This window comes from Notamacropus eugenii, chromosome 1 (genome assembly GCF_028372415.1).
Source record: "Notamacropus eugenii isolate mMacEug1 chromosome 1, mMacEug1.pri_v2, whole genome shotgun sequence".
Classification (NCBI taxonomy): domain Eukaryota; kingdom Metazoa; phylum Chordata; class Mammalia; order Diprotodontia; family Macropodidae; genus Notamacropus; species Notamacropus eugenii.
This window is the reverse complement of record NC_092872.1, coordinates 9,870,628-9,890,006: the sequence shown is the minus strand read 5'-3', so window position 1 is coordinate 9,890,006 and position 19,379 is coordinate 9,870,628. Positions and strand designations below refer to the sequence as shown.

Sequence of the window (19,379 nt, the reverse complement as noted above, 5' to 3'; positions counted from 1 at the left end):
TATCTAACAGAAGTCTGAGAACCAGGTGGCCACCCCCAAGTTAAAACTTTGCTCTTCTCTCATCCCCTATGCTTCTGTCTCTCCTCTCCCTCACCTTCCTTGTCGCCTTTCTCCCTCCTCTTTCCATTCTTTCTTCCCCTTCCTTTTCTCTCCATTTTCTCTTATTCCTCTTTTCCTTTCTGTCTCTTCTCTCCCTCTTTTCCTCTTTGCTATCTCCCATGTCCTTTTTCCTCTCCTCCTTCCCTTGTATCTTCCTTTCCTTCTCTTCCCTTCTCCCTCCCTCTAGGGATGACGGGACCAAGGCCAGTTGTTCTCAGTGGACCATCAGGTGCTGGGAAAAGCACCTTGTTGAAAAAACTTCTTCAAGAATATGGCAACATTTTTGGCTTCAGTGTCTCCCGTGAGTATATTTGGCTGATTGGAGGTGAGAGGTCAAATGTGGAGTAGAGTTAGGGGCTGCCCAGCAGAAGGGAGGCCACTGGTCATTTTTCTTCACTGACTTTACCACAGAGGTGAGACCAGCTGCCCCTTGGATAATGTGGGGCTCTGCGTGCAAATGAGAGGGGTAAGATCCTGGGACTCTTAGGGAAAAATGACTCCCATTCCTGCCAGCCTCCAGCCCATAGTATAAAGAAGGTTTGAGAACAAAGCCAGAGGGGAAAACCTTGGCTGTGAAGAGGAGAGTTTACTGTAATAACCCCTTCCTCTCCAAAGGAGACTTCCTCCTCCAGAGCCCTGCTGGCTTGTAGAGCTGCCCCCTGGAGTCTGGAAGCCTCTGCCGGAAGGACACCATCCATCTACACTCCCTGTCTCTGCTTCCTCGCTTCCCCTGACTCCCAACTGTACAGCTCACATGGGTCTGTCTTGCATGTTTCAAGGATTCCCGATTTCATGTCGATACAGCCTCCATTGCTGCAGGGCATCCCACAGGAGATAGTTTTACTGAGTTGCCTTGATGGCCTGGCATCTGTGCCTGCTGCTGCCCCCTCTGCCTGAGCAGGGCAGGGGCCTGTCCTAAAGGCTTAAGAGAGCAAGCACCTGCTCTGCCCACCCATCCTGCGTTGACAGGAGAGAGATCAGAGGCCCAGCAAGGGAAAGGGACTTGTCTAGCATCACAGAGAGGGCTTCCAGAACTGGGATTCAGGCCTGACTCTCTTTCCACTCACCTCTTTAGTACTTCAAGAAGGCAGCAAGGTAGTGTAGTGGGTAGAACACTGGGCCTACAGTTGATTTGAATCCAAGTTCAAATCCTGCTTCAGACACTTACTAGCCATTTGACCCTGGCTGGGCAAGCCACTTAACCTTCGTTGCCTTAGATTCCCCATCTCTGAAATGGGGATATTAATAGCACCTGCCTCCCAGGGTTGTTGTGAGGACCAAATGAGATCATATGGCTAAAGCATTGTGCAAACTTTAGAGCGCTGTGTGATGCTGGCTACTATTATTCTTACTATTAGTCATCTTTCCCATGAGTCCTGCCTGCGGCTGTGGTCCCTACCTTGACAGATGGAAACTGTAGCCACAGACTTTGTCCCATGGTAGTGAGGCTTTTCTCACTTGGGTAGGGTGGTCCCCAGGGATGGATAGGACTGTTACTGGGGCCATACTTGAGGTCTGTCCACCTGGGGAGCATCTGATGCCCTGAGTCAGCTGACTAGGCTTTAGGGAACCCCCACACCATGAGGAGCCATCAGGGAACACTGGTGGAAGCATTACATAAGTGAATTCTAAACATATTTCATTGAGGCACAGTACACATACCTGTCACCTGAGAAGAAGGCTCAGTTAACCAGAGCACCTCATCCCTGCTCACGTTGAATAACTATAAGGGTTAGGACCAGTGCACACGGAGGTACTCCTGGATAATGAGGGACTCTTGGCCATTTTTGGTACTCAGATCCCTTTGGAAGCCACAAGTAAATGGACCCCTCAATTGCCATGGCTTCTTGCCCCTGCTCTCCCTAGATCCAGGCTGCGCCAGAGCTTAGATGGAGCAAAGAAACCAGCCTACCTAAGCTTTGCCAAGGCCTCTCAGGGCTACCTTCCCCCAACCCCGCCCCTCCCCCCATACCTAACTCTACCCTAGAGAGCTCCATGGAATATGAAAGTTGAAATGGCTGATGTGGGGACTCTTAGCACACTGAAAGTTAGAGGTGGGGGAGGAATTTTAGAATATAACACAGAGAACAACACTAAGACTTTTGAGACACTGCGTACAGTATTAAAGTTAAGGTAGAAACCCAGGTGAGACCTTAGAAATGACTTCATCTAACTCCTTTGTTTTCCCCTTGAAAAAATGGAACACCCAGTGTTGAGTTGCTCTGGGGCACATAGTTAATATGAGCCAGTATTAGAACTCAGGTCTCCTGATTCCTTCAGTACTCATTCTGCTATCCCATGGCATATACCATAGTTCCTTTCCCGTGACTGATGAGGGCAGAATGCTCCCTCAGAGCTGGTGGCCTCTTGATGACTTGTTAATGCTATGGGGGAGGCCTACAGGGGATCTAGGTTTTGAGTCTCCAGAGTGAGTCATTAGCATGCTTTGTTGCAGATACCACAAGGAGCCCAAGACCTGGAGAAGAAAATGGCAAAGGTCGGTATACCTCGTTATCTGCTGATTATAGAAAAAGGTCCCATTACCCACAATGCATCCTTTTCCTAGTCCTAGCAGTGGGTGGATCCCCCCCAGTGGAGGACATGTAAGCTAGAGCTTGGGAGACCTATAGTCTTGGGATAGGGCCTCAGGTTTCCCTTCCTTCTGGACTTTGTCTCCATCTTCCATTTCCTCCCACCCAGTGTGTACCTTACCCTTTCAGTTCAGTTCAGTCATTATCTTTAGTACCCACGTGTATCCTGCATTGGGTCTGTGAGGTTCAAAAAGAACACAGATAAAGTTTCACATTCAGTTCTTCTGTTGCACAGTATGCCAAGTAGACTGACCTGCATGGGGTAGATGTTGGTCTTACAACATAATGACAGCATTTTCATAGATGAAGGATACAGGAATACACGTAGAAGGTGGTTTTATGGCCTCTTCACTGCAATTCCCATTCTCATGAAGTTGCATGTGTCACTGTCCTCAGAAGGGTGACTATCCAGACAGAGGCTCAACTCTCCATGGCCCATGGGGATGAGGGGAGATGGTCTGTGCAGTGGCAGGAGCTGGGTCTTGAACTCAAGCCTCCTGACTTAATCCAGCATTCTCTGCCCTCCCTCCTCAACAAGCATCCAACATGCTAGCTTAGCAGGGCAAGAGAGTTTAAGTAGGGGATTAGTGGGGGATCAGGAGAACAAGTGGCAGGCTTGTACCTGGACTCTGGGGCCTCCGACTCCTAATCCAGCACTCTCTCTGTCGTGAAGAGTTTATCTCATCTCCCCAAAAGACTCCCAGATCAGGACACTCTAGGAGTCACCCATAAATGTTAGTTTACTGTGAAATGGAAGATGTCAGAGAAGGAAGTGTAGAAGAGTTCTAGAATCCAGACTGGCTTTGGACCTTGCTCCTAACTTGCTGGTTTGTAAAAAATGATAGGGATAGGAAGAGGGGAGCAGAAGTGGAGCCCAACTGTCAGTGGACTTTTCCATTTTGCCCGTGTTTGTTCCAGATTATCACTTTGTGACGAGGGAAGAGATGCAGAGAGACATAGACGCTGGAGAATTCATCGAACACGCTGAATTCTCAGGGAACATGTATGGGACAAGGTAGGCGTCAGCTTACTTGCCTGCCGAGACCTTCCTGTGGGAATATCAGACTGACTAAACAGATTCTCTTGCATGGAAAATTTGGCCGAACGTTGCTCCATCTTAGCTCACCAATGTGGGGAGCCTGAACTGTGGCCCTTGGGGATGGTGTTACAACCAAGTCTGGCCTACTCTCGTTAGTGTACAAAGGTGCTGTTCCATTCACCTGCCCTGTCTATAGAATCGAGAGTGTTTAGCTAGAAGAAGAAAATCTGCCAAAGCTCTTGTCAGGTGTCTATCTCAAGGGCTGTCGTGTGGAAGAAAGATTATGTTTATTTGCTCATCGTTGGTAGTACATAACATTTGTCTCCCATCTCTTTCCATGCCTTTGTTCTGGCTTTCACCTGTACCTCAAATGGACTCCGGTCTCCCTCCCTCCAATGCTCGAATTTAGCATCCTCGAATTTAGCCTAGTGTTTATTTCTGCCTGTCCATGCTGCGTCCCATGATGGAAGGAAAGCTCTTGAGAGCAGGGACCGTTGTTTCTCCTGTCATGGTACCCACAAATGCCTGGGACATACTGTTGTGGGTTCTTGAAAAGTGCTTATTGATGGATTCTGCTTGACCTCAAAGGGTATAGTTAAGGAGGGTGTGGGGGGAACTGCGGAAGATTTTGGCTTAGTGTAAGGAAAAACTTGCTAACACCTGGAGCCACTCAGAAGTGAAAAGTTTTAGGAGTTCCCTGTCACTTTATTTCCAGAGGTGAAGATACTGGAAAACTTTTCCATCCCTTGGCTCTTGGGACTATGCAAATTCCTGCCCTCTTATCCCTACCCCACCCCCCACCCCCACCCCTCTGATTGCTCCCTTGTCAGCTCTGCATAAAACCATGCAGTGATAGGGTGATAGTGAACAGACTGACAGTGATTCAGGTACCTCAAAGAGAAACTCCTGAGCAGTGCCATCTAGCAATGATCTTCTATCCCTGGTGGGGTGTGGGACTCCTGTGGCTGGCTGTGGTGGTGCAGGGGGAATCTATAATCCCTGCTGTTGGGAAGCTGGTGGATCATTTGAGCTTGGGAGCACTGAGCTACAGAACTTTGGGGAGACTGTGTGTGGTGGGTGCTCATGCAAACAAGGGGAGGGATGATAAAGGGATAGAGAGGGAGAGAGAAAGGAAGGAAGAATTGGAGAAGAAAGAGAAAGGGTTGGGAGGAGAGAGAAATGAGAGAGAAGGAAAGAGGGGAGAGAGGAAGGGTTGTGGGGGGACAGGATTGGGAAGAGAGGGAGAGAGAAAAGGAAGGAGACAGGAGGGAGAGACAGAGAGAGAAATAGAGGACAGAGAAAGAAAGGAGAGGAAGATACCCACCTCGTCCTAGTTAAATCAAGTGTCCTGTCACAGAGACCCAGATGACCCCTTATTGGGGATATCGTGGAGTGTTTTTCTGCTTGGATACAGGTTGTGAGCCACATGACATGTCATCTGAAAAGCCAGTGCTCTTCTAGTCCTGATCAAGAGAAGTGTAGTATCTTGAATGGGGGAGGTGACTGTTCTGTTAGCTGGGCCTGGGCTCTGCATTGGGATCTGGGCACCACAGCTGAAATGAGGCATAGACAAGCTGGAGTGTGTCTAGAAGATACTTCTTACTAGCCAGCAGCAAAAGGGTTGGAGAATATGCTGAATGAGCATCCCTTGAAGCGCCTAGAGAGGGAATTTTGCAGTAGAGAGGAGGAGGAAGCTTAGAAGGGATGCTGGGGTGTCTTAAATACGAGAGGTGCTTCATGTAGAAGAACTCGATGAACTTCCCTTTGGCCCCGGGAAGCAGCGGGTGGGAAACGGACGGGCGTATGTAGTCTTTTTTTTTTTTTTTTTGGCAAATTTGTTTATTTTGAACTTAAATACAAAATTAAAAAAAGAAACAAACAAGGACAAAATAAGAGAAAGGGGGAAGATATTGCCATTTGCACAGCAGAACGTAAGAGGATTCAAAATATAAAGCAGTAAATTTCTATTGCAAGAAAGCCTATGTAATAAATACAGCACGTTGTGTTCAGAACTGCCTGGCTTTTCTTTCCTTCCCTTCAGGGTTTATTTTATTCTCTGCTGTACTTTTTACTTTGTTCTTTTTACCTCTTTTCTCCCCCCCCCCCCCCCCCCCGCAAGAAGACTGAGATTGAATGCAGATACACACATACACACATGTTCATATATATACACACTCATATGCACATATACACGCAGGTAGACATACACTTACACATATATAAACACAGAAATCTATAATCATAGACATGCAGATATACATTCACGTTCATCTCTGTAAGACCGTACTATAGTTTGGCCTCTGTTTCTCTGAAGGTCATAACAGCTTCCTTTCTAAGTCCACATCTTTCCATATTTTTCTAAATCTAGCAACTCATCATTTCCTTCACCATAGCAATATTCCATCCAACCTTATGCTGTCTAGTTATTTTAAATGGTCTAACACAATATTGATTAATATGGCTGAAATGTAGTGTAGTTTCCCTATTTTTCTCTTTTGACTAAATCTCTTTTAGCCCTCACTGTCTGAGATCATGATCCCTACCCCTACTTTTTTTCCCTAATAAAGTCTACTCCTGAGCTTTATTTTATATTTGTATGAATCTCTTATTTTCTGTCCCTCCTGACTTTACTTCTGCCTGATACTTTCCCCTCCTATTACTTAACCTATGCCCCCTCCAAGGATCCTTCCCTTATCCTCTCCCCTGACCTTTCCCCCTTGCTCTCTCGTTTCTCTCTGAATTTAGACTTTGATACGTTGTTGCCTCATTATCCTATTCCCGTTAATCTAAGCACTGTTCTATACCCTCCCTTAATTCTATTTCCTCACCCCTTTATTTCTTTATAAATTTAGAAAACTTTTATTCCCTTCTAAATGTATATATTATTCTCTTTTTAACCCATATCTGGTGTGAGTAGGCTTCCATCTAAAACCTCCCCCCATCTCCTTAGGGTTTTATTTCTGAATTCAGAAGACTTTTATGCCCTTCTCCATATATAACCCATTCCCAATGAGAGCAGGCTTCCAGAACTCCAGCCTCCTCCCTCATCTAATTCCTATATCCGTTCTTCCTCTCATACCTCATTTGTCTAAGATAATTACTTCTTTTACCTTTTCCTAGACAGTATTACTTTTAGACTCACATCATACCCAGCTCTACCCTAGTCTTTCTTTCAGACTGTTGAGTTACTAACTACAGTCTTAGACATTGAGTTTACATTTCCTCCTATAAAAAGTAAAAGTCCTTATTGGGTCCCTTATAATTAGTCTTAGATGTTTACTTTAATATTTCTCTTGGATCTTGTGTGTCACATTTTCTGTTGTTTAGGTCTTTTTGCAATAAAATCCTGAAAGTCCACCAGTTCACCGAATGTCCATTTTGTTGTTGTTCAGGATTACATTTCACTTTGCCGGCTGCGGCTGTGATGTTTTAGCCGCAGCCCCAGTTCTCCTTCTCTTTAGTCTGTGGTGGTCCAAGATCTGACGCCCTTCAGTGTAGCTGCTGCTGGGCCTTGGGATTCTAATGGCTCCACCACACCTGGATCGATCCTTTTTCTCGTTCTCATAATATTTTCTCCTTGAGCTGGGGGTTTTGGAATTCAGCTCAGATATTTCTGTAGGTTTTCCTCATCGAGTCTCTTTCAGGGGTGGTCAGTCTATTTTTTTCCATTTCTCCTTTTCCTCTTGTTTTAACACTTCAGAACACTTTCTATAATTATTTCTTGTATTGTTGTATATTCTTTTTTCGATCATAGCTTTCATAGCAGTCCAGTGATTCTTCTGTTTCCTCTTCTCCAGATCACTTGTTTTTCTTAGGAGATGTTTCACATTGTCTTCTATTTTTTTCATTCTTCCTATTTTGTTTTATTATTTCTTGGTTTCTTATAACTTCTCTGACTTCCCTTTGCCCAGTTTTAGTTTTCAAGGAGTCATTTTCTTCTTTAAGATTCTGCATCTCCTTTTCTAATTGATTGACTTTCTTTTCATAATCTTGTTTTTCTTGGATTGTTCTTATATTTTAAAATTTTTCCTTACTTTCTCTCATTTGATTTCTAAAGTCTTTGTTAAGTTCTTCTGTGAGTTCTTTTTGGGTGGGTGCAGACTCTGGGGTAGGAAGGCTCTTTTTTTGCTTCACTGTCCTCCTCTGAAGATGAACCCCAGTCTTCTCTATTCCCACAGTCACTTTCTATGGTTAGGTTATTTCTCATTTGCCTGATCATTTCAAAAAGATTCACAGCAATTTCTTGTAATCACCTCTTGTCCTGGGGTATGGGGATTGGTGCCTCTGGCCTCAGGTCCTCCTTCAGCTCTCTTCACTCCAACCTGGAACTGAAACCAAGAACTGCACCCTCCTGTAAGTGCCCACAGCCAGAGGCATGGTGTCCTGCCCCACTGCTTCCACACTGACCAGGCTTGTGCTGGTTCCTTCCTGCCCAGGGCCACATCTTGGCTGCACAGCTGGGCCTGGTGACCCTTATCAGCAAAAGCTCTTTCAGTCTTCCCCGACTCACATGTCCAGCTCCCCACACTGAAAATTCCTGTGACTGGGGCCAAGGCTACCTCCCAACCCAGCTAGGCCTAGAGCTCAGGGCCTCAGCTTGAGGAGGGGGTGGCAATGCCCTGATGGGCCAGGGAAGGTTTTGCAGAGGAGATGGCCTCTGAGTTTGGCTTTAAAGGATAGATTGGAATATAGCAGGCAGTGATGGGAAAGAGGCCAAGTAGGAGGGGAAGGCTGTACCAGGAACAAGAAAACAGCATGAACCCAGGCAGGGTGTATCCGGGGGACATGGAGCTGTCCAGTCTGGCATAAAAAGCCTGAGAAGAAAGGGTGGTGCCAGTGGGTGGGATGCCTTCGGCACCCAGCTAGAAGACTGAGAGCCATGAAAGATGTGGGAGCAGAGAACTGACCTGATCAGATCTCTGCCTGAGTAAGATGAACCTGGTAATATCTGAAGGATGATTGGAGGGAGGACAGTGTAGAGACAGAAAGATTGGAGTACTTGGAGAACATTTTAGTGAGAGAAGTAGGTATACGAATATACTTCCAGCTGGTGACAGTAATAAAAAAAAAAAGACTAATTTTTCCCAGAAATTCTTCCAAGAAAGTTGGGAGAAGGCAGAGACATGCTGGCCATAGACATGGAAGCCAAGAGGTCTGGGTTCTAGTCTCGATTTTCCTTCTGTAAAATGGAGTTGTTCTAGAAGACCCCTGAGTCCTTCCTAACAGTGACATTCTGTGTTCTAAATGCGAACATAAGCCTGGAGACCCCTAGGAAATGTTTTTGTCCCTTGATTCCATTCACGTGAGGTTGGTAGCACAAGTTCCATTATCCCCATTATATAGATGAGAAAACTGAGACTCAGGGACAAGAGGTAACTTGCCCATGCTCATACAGCTCATTGAATTGAATCAGGTTTTCTTTGATATTAGCCCTGTGAATAAAACTAAAAATTTATCTTCCAGACTTTAACTTAATTTCACATGAGTCTTAAGTTGAAAGTGCCAGCAGGAAGAGCGCTGGGTAATGAGCAGTCGCTGCTGCCCCTGAGCCTGGGAGTAATTGTCATAATTAGCCCATATCTGTCAGGTCTGGGCATGCTTGAAGGGCCACCATCATCCTGGAGTTCTTCCTAAGTCTTGTCCTAGGAGGAAATACAGGAAAACTTTTCTGTCCCCTGAGTAGTGGCCTTGGAAGTGCCTGCCAATGCCCTTACCCCCACTCCCTTGTCAGCTTTACCTAAAATGAGGAATGAACCCAGTGATGAGGAGCAGGTGATTAATGCACAGAGTAGGCCCTGAGGAAGGCTCTAATGAGGCATGGGACCTGAGAAAGTGCACTGTGGGGTTGGCTGCCTCTTCTGGCTGGAATCAGTTTAAAGCAGACCAGGAGCACAGCCTTTAAGGAGGACAAGTCCTGAGGTTGTGGGATTTAGAGCTGGAAAGAGCTGAGGGATTGTCCAGTTCAACCTTAGTGTTTTATAAATGAGGAAACTGAGCCTGGGAGAAGTTGCTGCTTGTCCAAGATATTCAGGTAGTAAGTGGCACAAATGAATTTGAAACCAGGAATTCACATAATCATACATGACCCTGGGGTTGGTTAGAAGGTACTTCCGAGGCTGCTTGTTCATCTTGTCCCTGAGCAGGCATCCCCACCACAGAACCTCCAGTGCGGGCCTCTGATGGTAGGGAGTTCATCACTTCCTAAAGCATGCCTTCTGGGCATTATGAAGTTTTTCCCTTATATCAGCTCTAAGTGTTCCTCCATGCGGTTTCCTGATTCCTGGGATGGTGGAGCTTTGTGACTCCTGGAGAGTGGCCTGAGCACCACCATTTTACTTCTGACACAAAGTGGTCCCAACCCCTATCCCTTGTGGATGAGGATTCTCTCAAATCCCAATGACTGGTGGGAAGAAACAATTGAATGAAAAAGCACTTATTAAGTACTTGTTACAGACCCCACAGTGTAAACAGGTATTGGAGATGCAAACCTAAAGGTGAAAGGTTGAGTCGTTAACAGGAGGAGACATTATTGAATCAATTAATATGGAACACATATAATAAAGGGGTGATCCGGGAAGGGAGTGTTGGTGTGGAGAGCCACAGGAGGACTGAGCTGATTGGTAAAGTTTTTTCCAATAGCTTCAGGGCCCAGAGGAAGAGGTAGAAAGTGGTAGTAGGGGAAGGGGGTGGAGGAATGTTGTAGGCAGACAGCAAGATGGCTTGGATGGAGGTAGTGGAGAAACAGAGTAAGGCTTGATGGAAGGGAAACCTCCCAGAATGTGAAGGGCTTCCTCAGGTGGAGGTGTTCGAGGAGGGGCTCCCGACCACAATGCCCCTGATGAATAGAGGGGAATCCTGTGGAGGAAAAGGTTCAGCTGCGTGGCCTCGGGGATCCTTTCTAAGTAGGAACAAACGCTTTCATGCTGAATGAAACTCAGAAAATCAGGACTCAGTCGTCTGGGCTGTGGGAACATAGACGAGAAGGCACTGGGTGCGTCAAGAACCTTAGTTATGTAACTGAATAGCCACAGAATCTCGGGACATCTCCCAGTGAGGAGTGGGGGCGGGGCGAGGAGGGCAGGTGAACAAACATGTCCTTTTTTTGGTAAGTCACTGCGTGCTTGTAAAAAAATGTAAAGAACAGAAGAAAACTTCCTGTACAAACGTGTTTGCCTCTTGTTTGTGTGATTGAATATTTATGTTTGTAAATGGCTCTTTGTGAAAGATGCATACATGCACACATACATGTATATGTCATGGGTTTTTGGTGTGTGATTATTGGCAAATAGCAAAAAGAATCATTCCCTAAGCTAGTGGTTCCCTTCCCTGTTTCCTTGTAAAAGCTTCTGTTGAAAAGCCCAACTTTGGCTGAACTAAGGAGAAAAGAGATTCCCTCGGCCAAGACAGAGAAGGAAAACTCAGCCTGCCTCCAGAAGCCAGGTATACCGATGACACGGAGAAAGTACTAAGCCCCCCAGAACCGTAAAATAGCCACAGAATCAGAGGTTGAGTAGATTGGTGAACATTTGGGGGAAGAAGGCTGAATGAGGGGCCTCTGTGGGTGGTGGTAGAGAAAAAAATCTCACCATCCAAAGACATGGGCATAAAGTTTAGTATTCCTTGGCAGTAGAATTTGAGCAAGTGCTGATCCTCAGTTTCTTAGCTGTAAAGTAAAAGATAATAATTGTGCCCACTTCCTCCTAGGATGGTGCCACTTTATAAATAAGAAAATGCCCAGTAGGGTACAGATGGACAGTTACTGGGAGAGGGATAGTCAGTGTTGTGAAAGTTCTAGGAGGGAGAAATCCTCTCTGCTTGAGCAGATCGTGGATGGCTTTGAGGAGGAGGCAGCAGCATTTAAGCTTGAAAGATGGATAAGATTTTCACAGGCTGAAAGAACAGTAAGTTTTCCACTTGGCTGGAGCGTTCAGAATATTCTGGGAAGGAAGATGAAGACATCAAGGGGGTGTTGGCCCAGCTAATGAAAGTCCCTGAATGCCAGGCTGAGGAGTGTGGAATTTGCTCAGTGGGCCATGAGGGACCATTTAAGGTTTTTGAGGAGAGGCGTGGTATAATCTTGTTTTAAGAAGATTGCGATGGCAGAGGATATAGAGGGAATTTGAGTAGAGGTACAGAAATGAGCCAGGAGGCTCTGGAAGTAGCCACAGAATCTGAGAGTTACACCTTAGCAGCCATGTAGTCCAACCTATACCTTAAAGGAATCTCCACTGTAAGAAGCACACACAAGAAATGGCCTCCAGAAAGGGAGAATCCATCACCAACTTTAGGTGGTGGGAGCAATGAAAATGGAAAGAAGGGACAGGTCTGAGAGAGGTTGAGGAGGAAGAATGAATAGACCTTGCTCATAGGGTATAAAGGAGATGGTGGAGAAAGAACTCCATTCTGAGGGTAGTTGAGAAAATGGAGGCAACGAGGTGGCTCAGTGTAGAACAGTGGGCCTGGAGTCAGGAAGACCTGAGTGACCCTGGGCAAGTCACCTAACTTCTGTTTGCCTTAATTCACTAGAGAAGGAAATGGCAAAGCACTCCAGTATCTTTGCCAAGGAAACCCCAAATGGGGTCATGAAGAGTCAGATATGACTAATGACTACAGAGTGTACTAGATGCTAGAGACACAAAGGTAGATGCCCTCAGGAACTTCGTTCTGCGTGGGGGTGGCTCAGCATCTACATCGCTCACACTGAGTATAATTAGACCCCAGGATGTTTGAGTGATTGAATGATGACCTCATGGGCAGGTGAAGAAGAGGGAGGAGCCAAAGATGATGAGAGGCTGGCTTTATCTGACTGACTTGGCATTGAAATAACAGTCATGATCCTAGGTATCTTCTCATCCACTGAGTTAACATGTCCTCACTATAGGACAGTAGACCTGTGCCCAGCTGTTTTATGTTACAGAGGGAGGAGGTACCTAGAATTAACTGTGATGTTAAAGCAAGAGGCATCTGTGGAACATAGTGTTTAAAGGAGAGACAGACGGACCTACTTCACCTCCAGTCTCTGCAGCTCACTGACAGCGTGATCTTAGTCGAGACATTTTGCTGTCCAATTTCCTCATCTGTGAAGTGGACAGTAGCCTTTTGTCTTCACTTCCTTCTCGGGGTTACAATGAGAAAAGCATTTTGTGAACTTTGGAACTATGGTCCTAAAGGAATGTAATTAATAATAATGTTGTTGTTTACAAGTCTTTGAGGTTAGTCAGCATTCTGGGTGGTCCTATCCCCATTTTATGGGTGGTGCAACCGAGGCCCAGAGAGGCTATACCTCATCCAAGGTTACAGATTCAAGGAAAAGCAGGGCTGAGACTAGAGTGGGTCCCCTGTGACATTCCTCTGTGTTGCAGCTCGGGATGAGGGGATGTCAGGGGCCACAGATGAGGGATGTGGGGGCAGCCATTGTACTCTTCTGAAGACATCAATCAGAGCAGGGCTGGTTCCTAGCGTCTGCTGAATGGCTGTTCTGCTCTCTCTCCAGCAAAGCTGCTGTGCAGGCCGTGCAGGCCATGAACCAGATCTGTGTGCTGGATATAGACCTGCAGGGGGTCAGGAACATCAAGAAGACCGAGCTGCATCCCATCTATATCTCCATCCAGGCGCCATCCCTGGACATCTTGGTATGCTTCTTCTTGGACCCCGGGGGGACTGAGCAGGGAGCCCCCACCTCAGGTGGTCTCCCCAGCTACTGCAGAGCTTTAGGCTTTTCAGTGAGCTTGTCCAGTGAGAGGCACTTCATAGTCATGAGCCCCCTTTAGAGAAGAAGAGAGGCCAGCTCTCTTGGGTTAGGGTTAGGACCCTGGGCTGGGCCTGCCCTGAGCTGCTCATTGATTTCTGGTACAGCTTCCTATCTGAGGTAGATCTGCCTTGTTTTCTGGGTCTTGGGACCCCCAGGATGCTCCTCTCCATTCTTTATGCTTCCTGGGCTGGACCCTTTCCCCTTGTCATTCTCAGCTTTAACCTTGGCCTTTTCTGTCCTACAGTTCTAGTTCAGCACCTAGCTCTTTATTCTCTCAGAATTAGTTCCCTTGGGCACAGCCAGCCTGACAAAGCAGAGCATGACTGGGATGGGGGGAAGTTTGGACCAAGGCTCCTCCTTCTTACCTCCCCCTTTCCCCCCGCCCTGGGCACTGATGAATGAAAGGGTCTTTGTCCATTAACATGAAGGGGACACCACAGAGGAAGGGCTGTCATCCCACCTGTTCTGAGGCAGCAGCCTGAATGGGACGCTAAAAAAGGAATCTCTTCTTGACCTGAAAAACTGACTAACCCTAACCCTAACCCTCTACTCACTGTCACCAGCCCAGGTGGAGCAGGAGGAATGATCTTGTTCAGGGACGAGCATAGCATGAGGTCACAGCTTTAGAGCTAGGAGAGGCCTTTCAGTCATTGAGGCTGCCCCCTCCTTTACTCAGCCATCCAGTGAGCCCCTGAGGCCAGATGTGAACCCAGATCTTTCTGACTCTGTGTCCTGTGTTCTCCCTCCCATTTTTTGGCCATTTGCTCATTCGATAAACATGTCGTAAGTACCTTTATTAAGGTCACTGCCAGGGATGTCAATCAGACAGTTCATTCATTTCTTTAAGCTGTCAACATTTCTTTCCCCTCTTGGCAAATGGCATGAAAGAGCTCGAGGTTTGAGCTTATCCTTGGTCAAGCTGGGCCTCAGTCCAGGCCTCTCCTTCAGAGACTCTGCAGATAAGTGGACCCTACTCAGCATCCTCGGAGTAGTGAGGGCCAGGGTGGCACTGTGATCACCAGGCCTCTGTTGTGTGTTTCAGGAAAAGCGACTGCGAGACAGGAAGACTGAGACAGAGGAGAGCTTACAGAAGAGGCTAGCTGCTGCTGCCGCCGACATGGAAAGCAGTGAGTACAGTGTGGGCACAGAGAGGCTGCCTGGGGGACCCTGGTGTCTTGCCCTGTGTCAGGGATCATAGCTTACCAGGCTTACTGTGGGTGCTGTCATCCATTCACTTAGCACATCCATGGGAAATGCTTCCTGAGGCTGACCACCTAGGATGCCAAAGATACAACATTCTCCGGCTCTTGTTACCAGTTTAAATTCAGACATGTCACTGTTACTCTCTAGGCTCCTTTGCTATAAAATGAGGGGGTTAGATCATATAATCACCAAGGTTCCCTGGTTCTGACAACTTATAGGTTCCAGGGGCATCATAAGGATATGGAAAATTGGGACTCAGAATGTGGGAGGGACGCAACATCCAGAGACAGCAGGGTGTCTGGGAAGAACCTTGATCTGGGACACCAGAAGACCTAGATTTGAGTTCTTGCTCAGCTGCTGACTTTCTGTGTGACCTTGGGCAAGTCACTAATGTTCTCTAAACCCTGGTTTCCTTAGCCATAAAATGGGGATGATCACATAGTCAGGGGACTGTTGGAAGGATGAGAGCATGTTGAAAACCTTAATGTCTCTAGAAGTGTCAGCCGACATCATCCTAAAATAGAACCGCCCTCATGGCACTTAGGCCTGATAAGATGGTAACTCACAGAACTCTGGAATATTAGTGCAAGGGAGGCACAAAGGGTCCCCTTAGGATGGTCTACTGCTGGGCCAAATCTGGAAGGATAGAACGGCGGAGACTGAGAATGCTGGGGATGGCGATGTGGTCAGAGAAGGACAAGGCTCTGCTGCTTTTGGCTGGGCTGGAGGGCAAAGTGAAGGAGGAGGGCCACTGGGAAGCTGAAAGCTCCTGGCCTCCACGTGGCAGGTCTGAGTGCATGGGAATTGTGCTGGAAGGGGCTTGAGAAATGTCATGTGGTGTCGGGACAGGAGGGAGTCTGAGTTTGAATTTGGCCTCCTGGCACTCGTGTGATCTTGGACTGGTCCTCGTCTCTGACCTTCATCTTCCTCATGTAGAAACTGAATGATTCCTAAGACCCTTCTGGCCCTTTGTGAGACCCACTCATGATAATAGCTCACTTTTCTATGGCACTTGACCATTTGTAGTGTCATCACTGGAGCAGAAACCACCAAGGGTCAGTGGGTTCTTTGTTTTGTTCTGTTTTATTTTGCCGTGGTAACCACTAGGATGTAGAGGAGGTCCTCCTGAGAACATCAGTGTGGAGTATCCTGTCTCTTTGGAGTATCCAAGTATTTTCAGTTTACAGAGAACCTTCCTCCCAAACCCTGGGAGGCAGCAACAAGCCTTTTTTAAGTGTCTGCTGCATGCTAGGCACCAAGAATACAGAGACCGAAATGAAACCATCCCTGACCTCAAGGAGTTTATGTTCTATTGGAGAGGAACAGAGTTTGCATAGAAAATAAATAGAGAACAATTTCATGAGAGAGGCGCATGCTCAATGTGAAGGGTCGTTTGTTAACAATAGAATAGGGGGTGTAGAGGGCCTGGTAGAAGGGAGCCGTGGAGCGGGACACATAAGGGGTGAGGCGGATAAGGGGTGAGGCGGATGGGCATGGGAGAGGAAGGCTAAAAGAGGCTGAGGGGGAGCCCTAAGGCCTTAGATTGTCAGCCCTTTCACTGTAGCCGTGACCGTGTTCCTTTGATAGTGGATCCAACAGCCAGGGGGTGGAAAGTGAGGAGTGAGGGGGCATGTACGTGGTGGCATGGCAGATAATTCAGTTCAACAAACTTTGATTAAACACCTACCTGGTGCAAAATGTTGTGCGCATCTCTGGGGTACAAAGGGAAGCCATTCTGGGACAATACAACACGTGCAAAAAATAAAGAATGCAGTTTTTACAGAATAACCCCAAGAGGGAGAGAACACTCACTGCCCAGGGGAATGGAATGAGGCCTAGCGTCGCAGGCAGCAGCATCTCAGCTGGGCTTTGAGGGGAACCAGGCATTCTAAGATGTAAGAGTGAGGAGATCCCGTGGTCTAGACATGGGCACCACTTAGACATCTGCCAGAAAACAGGAGATGGGTAGTCCTGTACAGGACAAGCTGGTAGACCAGAGGGACAGAAATGAAGAGTGCACAAGGGGGAGTAACCGGAAATCAGATTGGAAAAAGGGGTGGCTGCCACATTTGTGGAGCACTCTACTTGCTGAAGAGTCTGTGATTTAACCCCGAGGGAACAAGGGAGCCGCTGAAAGTCTGAGGAGAGAAGTGATGGGGTCCGTATGGAGCCGCTGAAAGTCTGAGGAGAGAAGTGATGTGGTCCGTTATGATAGGAAAATGTATAGGGCAACGATTCTTAAACTGTGGGTCATGACCTCATAGGGGGTTGTGAAAAATTTGGCAACAGTAAAAGATTTCTGAATGCACAGTGACCAAAAATTAATTAAAAATCAAATACTAATGAATCCGAGGTGTTGCTGGCAGCGCTTGCCCATGTTGCATCAGGCAGCTTCCCTGCAGCCTTGATTCTGAACACAAAGCAGGACCCCTTTGCACTGCACATGCCCTCAGGCCACACAACGCCAACCAACACTGCCAAAATTAAAACAGGGGTCCCAAGTGGAAAAAGTTTAAGAAACCCTGGTCTAGAGAGTGAACTAGAGGGAGAAAAGAAGCGAGGAGATGAATCAGAAGGCCATTGGAATAGACCATGTGAAAGGCGGTGATTCTATATACTTACATTGACTTAGCAAAGTTCTTTCCTCACCACAGCCCTTTGAAGTAGAGTGGTAGTGATGTATTACCCTCAGTTTCGAGCCAAGGAAATTGAGACATAGAGGGCAGGTGACTGCTGAGAGCCGCCTAGCTACTGAGTATCAGACACATTGACCAGAGTTCTTCCGATGACAAATACATCAGGAATCGTTTTTACACCCACTGTGGATCATCCCAGTGCCCTTCGGTCCATAGCTTGTTTGGGAGAAGCTAAGACAAGATGGTGGCGTCCCTGGGGAGGAAAGGGGAGGGCAGCCTCCTGAGAGGATTCAGGATGCAGGCTGCTTCTAATGCCATCCCCGGCCCCTCCTTCTTGTGTTTCCAGGCAAGGAGCCTGATTTGTTCGACCTGATCATTATCAATGACGACTTGGACCAGGCTTATTTGATGCTGAGGAAGGTCCTGGCTGAGGTGAGGTGCTCAACTCTCTTGTCTTCCTTTCTCCCGGCCCAAGGCCCCGAGGTCTGGAGCAGGCGTGGCACTTGGTACCTGTAGTAGAGCACAGGGCAGTGGCCTTTCATGGCCCCGTTGGGTTTGGGTCTCGGCCCTGCTGCTTGTGACTGAGGGCTGTCAGGCTACTTGCCACCTTTTTCTTAGTCTCAGTGAGTGACTTGGATGAGATCTGACCTCTGCAGTCCCTAAGATGTTCTGTGGGGCTCCAGAGCAGGAAGGAAATGGCTGCAGTGCCCCCTGCAGCCCAGGGCAGAGGCAGGCAGCATGCTTCTTGGCCCCAACTGAGCCTTCTTCTCTTTCCTGGCAGGAAATCAGGAAGGCCCAGCAGTCCATCAACTCATGAAAGGAAACCAGAGGCCATCCCACTGCCCTCCCTTCACCCCTTTACATTCCAAGAGAGACATTCCCTTTCATCTGACCCCTCCCTACTGCAAACCACAGAGGAGTCTTTGTGTGCATCAGCTGGAACCTTGGACATCTTGGGCCAGGGTATAGGTGGGCAACTGCGCATTTTGGACCCCCACATCTTCTCCCACCATCAAGACCTTAGAGGCATGCTCAGAGCATCCCCACAAGACCCAGGGAGAGACACGGTTTCCCCAAGGCTCCGTCACCCCCATTGACTAAGGCTGGGAACCTCTAGGCCAGGTTGGTCATGGGCAACTAGCCCTACAGTGACCTTTGGACCAGGGAGAGGGTGTACAGACCCCGCAGAGAAAGGAGACTCCGAGAGGCCGGGGCCCATCTGAGCCCTGGATCCTTGGCTTCCCATATGTCCCATGCCACAAGCCTGACCATGTCAAGGTTAGCAACTTAGATGCCAGTCAGTACCACGAGGCTCTTTGGATTGGAGGACAAGAATCCTGCTGTCCTTTGATCTCCACTGTGGGTTCTCTGGGGAGTCTGTCCACTCAAGTTCCTCCTTGGAGGGAAAGACCAACCTTGTATTTGGCAGCAAAGGCTCACACCAGTCCTTTGGCTGCCAGGTTCTGGAAAACATCCCCTGAGTGGTAAATCACTCTGGACTGCCAGCCTCACCCTCGAGCTTGGAGGGTGCAGTGGGTTTATGAATAGTTTGGAATTTGGGAAAGCATTCTGGGGACCACTGGGGACACCCCCCCCACATACCCACACATCTGCCTGCACACCTCAGACATTTGGACTCATTTCCTGACCCCTGTTGACCCATTGGAAGGATTCATTACCTGGCCCATCCCTTCCCGCCCCAATCCTCTCTCCACCCTCAGCAGACTAGAGCAGCCTGAACTGTTCCACACCACCCTGGTCTCTGAGCCAAGAACCCAGCTTGTAATAAAAAACATTTTATTTTAGAAAGGCTTCCTGTCTTTTCCTGAAAAGTGAGCTTGGGGAATCTAGCTAAGTTTCGAAGCTTCTCCTAATCTGCCTGTTTTCATTGCTCTGGGAATTCATCCTGAGGCAGAGAAGGGGCTGCCTGGTGTGTAGGCAAGTGAAGGGAGGTAGAAACCCCTGACCCCAGATGCTTTCTTCCTAACACCTTGGGGTGGTTTTGGTTTCCTCTAGGCCTCAGTGATATGGTCTGCCTTCTTAAAACTTCAGAGCATCCC

At 47.7% G+C, this 19,379-nt stretch overlaps 1 protein-coding gene across 6 annotated transcripts in view; it reads left to right on the top strand.

The window, feature by feature from the left end:
• GUK1 (guanylate kinase 1) overlaps positions 1 to 19,128 on the top strand; it is a 30,482-nt gene extending 11,354 nt beyond the window's left edge. For all 6 annotated transcript variants that reach the window (XM_072652917.1, XM_072652946.1, XM_072652908.1 and 3 more), the window contains 7 exons: positions 287 to 400; positions 2,555 to 2,596; positions 3,609 to 3,705; positions 13,223 to 13,361; positions 14,523 to 14,607; positions 17,666 to 17,751; positions 18,101 to 19,128. In XM_072652917.1, coding sequence (XP_072509018.1) covers positions 287 to 400; positions 2,555 to 2,596; positions 3,609 to 3,705; positions 13,223 to 13,361; positions 14,523 to 14,607; positions 17,666 to 17,751; positions 18,101 to 18,136 — 599 coding nt within the window. In that variant the 3' untranslated portion in view covers positions 18,137 to 19,128. The remainder of the gene's footprint in view (positions 1 to 286; positions 401 to 2,554; positions 2,597 to 3,608; positions 3,706 to 13,222; positions 13,362 to 14,522; positions 14,608 to 17,665; positions 17,752 to 18,100) is intronic.
• The last annotated feature ends 251 nt before the right edge of the window (positions 19,129 to 19,379 follow it).